This window comes from Salmo salar, chromosome ssa02 (genome assembly GCF_905237065.1).
Source record: "Salmo salar chromosome ssa02, Ssal_v3.1, whole genome shotgun sequence".
Taxonomy (NCBI): Eukaryota; Metazoa; Chordata; class Actinopteri; order Salmoniformes; family Salmonidae; genus Salmo; species Salmo salar.
Window position 1 is genome coordinate 23543099 of NC_059443.1, and position 7018 is coordinate 23550116.

Below are 7018 nucleotides of genomic sequence, written 5' to 3' on the forward strand. Positions count from 1 at the left end.
TTTTCTATGGGATTAAGATCTAGAGACTGGCTAGGCCACTCCAGGACCTTAATGTGCTTCTTCTTGAGCCACTCCTTTGTTGCCTTGGCCGTGGGTTTTGGGTCATTGTCAGGCTGGAATACCCATCCATGACCCATTTTCAAGGCCCTGGCTGAGGGAAGGAGGTTCTCACCCACGATTTGACAGTACATGGCCCCGTCAAATGATGCGGTGAAGTTGTCCTGTCCCCTTAGCAGAAAAACAACCCCAAAGCATAATGTTTCCACCTCCATGTTTGACGGTGGAGATGGTGTTCTTGGGGTCATAGGCATTCCTCCTCCTCCAAACACAGCGAGTTGAGTTGATGAAAAAGAGTTCCATTTTGGTCTCATCTAACCACAACACTTTCACCAGTTGTCCTCTGAATCATTCAGATGTTCATTGGCAAACTTCAGACGGGCATGTATATGTATTCTTGAGCAGGGGGACCTTACGGGCGCTGCAGGATTTCAGTCCTTCACGGCGTAGTGTGTTACCAATTGTTTTCTTGGTGACAATGGTCCCAGCTGCCTTGAGATCATTGACAAGATCCTCCCGTGTAGTTCTGGGCTGATTCCTCACCGCTCTCATGATCATTGCAACCCCACGAGGTGAGATCCTGCATGGAGCCCCAGGCCGAGGGATATTGACAGTTCTTTTGTGTTTCTTCCATTTGCGAATAATCGCACCAAATGTTGTCACCTTCTCACCAAGCTGCTTGGCGATGGTCTTGTAGCCCATTCCAGCATTGTGTAGGTCTACAATCTTTGGTCTTGGCCATGGTGGAGAGATTGAAACTGATTGATTGATTGCTTCTGTGGACATGTGTCTTTTTTACAGGTAACAAGCTGCGGTTAGAAACACTCCCTTTAAGAGTGTGCTCCTAATCTCAGCTCGTTACCTGTATAAAAGACACCTGGGAGCCAGAAATCTTTCTGATTGAGAGGGGGTCAAATATTTATTTCCCTCATTAAAATGCAAATCAATTTATACAATTTTTGACATGCATTTTTCTGGATATTTTTGTTGTTATTCTGTCTCTCACTGTTCAAATAAACCTACCATTAAAATTATAGACTGATCCTTTCTTTATCAGTGGGCAAACGTACAAAATCAGCAGGGGATCAAATACTTTTTTCCCCCACTGTACCTTTTACTTAAGTGTGGCTTCCATCTGGTCACTCTACCATAAAGGCCTGATTGGTGGAGTGCTGCAGAGATGGTTGTCCTTCTGGAAGGTTCTCCCATCTCCACAGAGGAACTCTGGAGCTCTGTCAGAGTGACCATCGTGTTCTGACCAAGGCCCTTCTCCCCCAATTGCTCAGTTTGGCCAGATCGGCCAGCTCTAGGAAGAGTCTTGGTGGAAGAAGTTTGGTAGAGCCCACTGTGTTCCTGGGGACCTTCAATGCTGCAGAAATGTTTTGGTACCCTTCCCCAGATCTGTGCCTCGATACAATCCTGTCTTTTGCTCTGACATGCACTGTCAACTGTGGGACCTTATATAGATAGGTGTGTGCCTTTCCAAATCATGTCAAATCAATTGAATTTACCACAGGTGGACTCCAAGTTGTAGAAACATCTCAAGGATCATCAATGGAAACAGGATGCACCTGAGCTCAATTTCAAGTCTCATAGAAAAGGGTCTGAATACTTATGCAAATAAGGTATTTCTATTTGTTATTTTGTATTCATTTGCAAACATTTCTAAAAACCTGTTTTTGCATTGTCATTATGGGGTATTGTGTGTAGATTGCTGAGGATTTTTTTAAAATCCATTTTAGAATAAGGCTGTAACTTAACAAAATGTTAAAGTTAAGGGGTCTGAATACTTTCCGTATGCACTGTATGTACTGTACGTGTGCAATGTATCGCCAATATAAGCCAGGAATAACAGTTAGACAGAGAAATGTTTTTCTGGTTATGCACTGTCTATCTCTGAGTCAGCCACATACATTTAGTTTTTTACCTTCGATATGTCACAATCCCCTTTGGACACAGTCACCGGTTCCTAACAGCTGTCTTTGAATAGATGTGCTTGGCCTAAAATATGAGAGGATTCAGTTCCTGAATTGCTAACTTCTCCTTTTTATTTGGTTCAGAGTGGCAAAAGAAGAGAGGAACGCGGGTGAGACTACGAGGAGAGTGTCCTGAGTCTGTGAAGGTGTTTCAGGTGTTCCGCTGTTTCGTTGGTAACAATGGATCACGTCAATGCAACCACAGATTACTATGTGAGTAACGGTCTTGTTATGCCACATACTGATGAATGTAGTTCTTTATGACTACAAGAGCTATAGATGCTGCAAGAAATAATTGGGAGTAGCAGACAAAAAAAATTGTCAAATAAGAAATTATATTTTACAACATGGTTAGTCAAGAAATTAACAGAATAAAAAAATAAATCACAATGAAAAACAATCTGTACATGAATACTTTAATTTTAAAACAATGATTAGAGAGTCTGAGGCCATTTAAAATATTGTTCAAAATCATAGAAGCTACAAGCGTAGGATCTTAATTTGATCATGCTTTTGTTGCTGAGAATTTTCCTGTACCACAGGAAATGCAGATAAGCTTTTGAATTTACATAAATTCACTGAACTTACACTAACAAACGGTTATATTAACATTACTTTTCATGTAGACTTCTTTTGTCCAGCTAATAGCCTAACCACCGATCAAGCAACATTATGGACTAAATGTTCATATCCGATCTCTTCAGGACTATTTTGCTGTGACCATATAGGTCAAATTAAGATCTGTAACAGGTACACACATCTGGATGAATTTAGCACTGCATCATCTTGAGATTACTTAGAGATACCTTCCCTGTGGCTCAGTTGGGAGAGCATGGTGTGTGCAACGCCAGGGTTGTGGGTTCAATTCCCACGGGGGGCCAGTACCAAATAAAAAATGCATGAAATGAAATGTATGCACTCACTACTGTAAGTCGCTCTGGATAAGAGCATCTGCTAAATGACTTAAATGTAATACAAATGCATTCTGTGCTATGAGGCGAATCTAGGGCCTGTATCCATAAAGTGTCTCAGAGTAGCAGTGCTGATCTAGGATCAGTCTTACCTTTTAGATCATAATGAAAAAGATTATATGGGCAGGGGGGAATGCTTTATGCATAAGGACCCAGAACATTGTTGTAGTTAGCTAATTTTCCTTCCTCTCACTCTCTTTTCCTCTTCTATGTCTCCAGATCTATGAAGACATCTACAACAGCTCTTCTTCTGAAACAGGCAGTAGCCAATCCAGTGTGCCCTGCTATAAGGATGGCATCATGGACTTCACCCAGAGCTACTCCCCTGTGGTCTACAGCCTGGTGTTTGTGCTGGCGCTGGTGGGTAACATCCTGGTGCTGTGTGTGCTGATGCGCTACCGCACCTCTCAGACAGGCGGGGCCTGCTCCTTCTCCCTCACCGACACCTTCCTGCTCCACCTGGCCGTGTCCGACCTCCTGCTGGCCCTCACGCTGCCCCTGTTCGCCGTCCAGTGGGCCCGCCAGTGGGTGTTCGGCGTGGCCGCCTGCAAGATTTCCGGAGCCCTGTTCTCTCTGAACCGCTACAGCGGCATCCTGTTCCTGGCCTGCATCAGCTTCGACCGCTACCTGGCCATTGTCCACGCCGTCAGCACCAGCTGGAAACGCAACACCTGCCATGCCCAGATTGCCTGCGCCCTGATCTGGACAGTGTGCTTGGGCCTGAGTGGGGTGGACATCGCCTTTAGACAGGTGGTGGAAGTGGGGCGCTCGGGGGATCATCAGGGCCTGCTGGTGTGCCAGGCGGTGTTCACCCACAGCTCAGTGCAGTGGCAGGTGGGGATGCCGCTAGTCAACTTGGTGCTGGGTTTTGGGCTGCCCCTGCTGGTCATGCTCTACTGCTACATCCGTATCTTCCGCTCCCTTTGCAACGCCTCGCGCCGCCAGAAGAGGAAGTCCCTTCACCTCATCGTCTCCCTGGTGTCCATGTTTGTGCTCTGCTGGGCGCCCTACAACTCCTTCCAATTGGCCGAAAGCCTGAAGAAGCTGGGAGTGATTAGTGGAGGCTGCCAGTTTGGCCGCACGGTGGACATCGGGATCCTGGTGTCTGAGAGCATGGGGCTGTCACACTGTGCCCTAAACCCGCTGCTGTACGGCTTTGTGGGGGTGAAATTTAGGAGTGAGCTGACCAGAATGTGTAAGGGGCTGCTGGGACAGAGGTTCTATCCAGGGATGAAGGGATGGGGAGGACAGAGGAGAACACGGAGGCCCACTGGGTCCTTCAGCTCAGCAGAGAGCGAGAACACCTCCCACTTCTCTGTCATGGCTTGAGCAAGCCAAGTGCACAGATAGGGGTCTACCTGTGCCCGAGCACCTTTTTGTTGTTGTTCTGAACCCACAAGTCATCATAAAGTCGTCAAGTTCACCACCCCCCGCACCCCATCCCATTGGTCTGCCCTGTACAGAGCTTGCGTGTGCCCGGTATCCAAACATGCATGGCTTGAGATGCAGTCACCAGTCGAGTCTGTGTAGCAAGCTACCTAGTTTAAATATCAACAGTACTGCCACAGCAGCATAACATTTGATCTACATCATCAATATTTGGTTTGGCCTACATAGCCTTTGCGCAGCAGAGAGGCAGAAGACATAGAGAGGAGCAGCTGCATTCATGCTCTACGACCCTCTGACCCAACTCCATCACTTCATCAGTCGGGTGTTGCACATGTGTGTCAGGGCAGCAGCAACACAGGTAGTCTAGACTTTAGCTAACCACACAAGCCACCAGCCAGCCAACCATATACTGTAGCATGAGTTAGAAGAGTATGAATATTATTGTATATAATGAAGTTATTATTTAAGAGCATTGAAGAGAAATCTCAAAAAATGCTAGTTAACTATCAGGTTTACATCAATCATCAACACAATGATCAGCTGATAGCCTATCCTCTTTATCCGATGTCAATCATGTGTTTAGGAGGCACTGTAACTAGCGTGCTTACAATTTTTGATGAGTGATTGTGTTGTTGCAGAAATATATATATTTTTTTATCCCTACAAAGGCAGGTAAATGTTATACATTTAGAGATATCATTTTTTTTAAGGTGGTTGTCACTAGTTACCACAGCCACAAAGTCAAAATTGTCTCTAATGTAAAAATTCATGAAAACAAATATTCGCTTTTGTCTTAATTTAAGGTTAGGGTTAGGCATAAGGTTAGCAGTGTGGTTAGGGGTAAGGTTAGGTTTAAAATCAGACTTGAAGAGAAATTGTAGAAATAGGCGGGGTCTAGCCATAATTATGACTGTGGCTCTGGTAACTAGTGACGATCGTGAAAGGTCTGTGCGTCACGGCCCCGGTGAGAGCCTGGAGAGAGGGAGGGAGAGAGAGTGACAGAAAAAGAGAGAGGAAGAGAGAATACAAGACAAAAGGGGGACAGGAAATCATGAACAAGTGGGTGCTGAAAAGAGGGAACACAAATTGTTGATTGTGAAAATGACAAAATGGGGAAGAAATACAGATGTGCACATTGTGTCAAAGTGAGGAAAAAATGTATGTTAGTTTGTTGTGATTCGTTCCTCTGGTGCTTCCTGATAGTGGCCCTGGTCCTACTGTAATAGCTCAAAATTATGGTGCTTTTAAAGACAACACATTCTCAGGGAGGGCATTTTTCATATAGTAGCCTATTTTCTCTATCTTGTAATTTTTGTTCATGAGATTCTACTGTCCATCCAATCGCATAGCCTTCCAAGTTAAAACCCCATCTGCCTCTAGTAGTGTGACCATGTTAACCCCATCTGCCTCTAGTGTGAGCAGCAAAGACTGCATAATATGAAGTTGAGCAGTGACGAGTTTCTCAAGCTGTTTGGTTTCCTGATAAATTGATGACTATAATTTCAAGGAACTGGATAATCTCTTGCAAAATATATATTTTTTAAATGTATGAAACCCACTTTCTCAAAAGGGCCAAGTCATCACTATATGTGTTACTCATATGTTGCCTTGTGTTTTTGAAGGCAGCAAATACTTATACATTTCAAATCCTCGCAGCAATTGTTTTTTCTTTGGTTGATTGCTTCATTTTGTCACTTGTTGAAGAGGGGAAACAAAGATGTTAAATCATGACAGACTCATGCAGCTTTACCTATTGCAAATGTCCACGTGTCCTTTGGTACCAGACTGTTATTCAACATTTTGTAATTTACTTCTTTAGATGAGATTGTTATACATCAGTCAGCACAACAGATATGTACATGGGATTGTATACATGTATTTCTATGTTGTAGAAATTTGAGGAAGTAGAATAAAACACTTTTGATATATCAATAAATGATGTGCAAATATCTTGTTACGTCTCTAGATATTTTTGTCAATACAACATTTCAAGGTTAATTTATCTGCATTAATGTAGCCAGTATCAGGAAACATTCAAGAAGCACTTACAAAAAAAGGCCAAGCTTGCCATCTGGTAGACAATGTATAAAAAATGTGTTTTATTCCTTTCCTTATTCTCTTAATCTGTAGGTGTAACGGCCGTCGTATGAATTGGACCAAGGCGCAGTGGGTTGAGTGCTCAATTTCATGTTTATTTTAAATAACCACAAACACTTCACAAAAACAAGCAAACGGACAACATAACAGTTTTCAGGCTAACCCTAGCAGTGCAAAACAACCTCCCACAATACCCAAAACAAACATACTCCTAATTATAGGACCTTCAATCAGAGGCAACGATAATCAGCTGCCTCTAATTGAAGGCCCCAATCCCAATTACTAAACAGAAATAAACACCCTAGAAACAGACATAGAACTAAACCAAAAACCCCGGAAACATAAATCAAACGCCCCTCTACATAAACACACACTCAAAACCATATAAAACAAATACCCCCTGCCACGTCCTGACCAAACTCTAATTACAAATAACCCCTTTACTGGTCAGGACGTGACAGTAGGATACTTTATCTCTACTTTGAAACAACCTGGCAGGTGAAAACAAATTCCCAGGCTATTTAACCT

The 7018-nt window shown here is 43.5% G+C and overlaps 1 protein-coding gene across 1 annotated transcript; it reads left to right on the forward strand.

The window, feature by feature from the left end:
- The first annotated feature begins 1794 nt into the window (after positions 1–1794).
- On the forward strand, positions 1795–6342 carry LOC106578794 (C-X-C chemokine receptor type 3-2). Its single transcript, XM_014157958.2, has 2 exons — positions 1795–2246; positions 3224–6342. The coding sequence occupies exons 1-2, from the start codon at positions 2214–2216 to the stop codon at positions 4331–4333; spliced, it is 1143 nt and encodes a 380-aa protein (XP_014013433.1). The 5' UTR covers positions 1795–2213; the 3' UTR covers positions 4334–6342.
- Positions 6343–7018: the final 676 nt, after the last annotated feature.

Excerpts from the sequence above, each read along its gene's own strand:
- LOC106578794 (XM_014157958.2), top strand. The coding sequence starts at position 2,214 with ATGGATCACGTCAATGCAACCACAGATTACTAT. Across the intron at positions 2,247-3,223 it reads ATGCAACCACAGATTACTAT|ATCTATGAAGACATCTACAA; the intron begins GTGAGTAACGGT and ends CTATGTCTCCAG.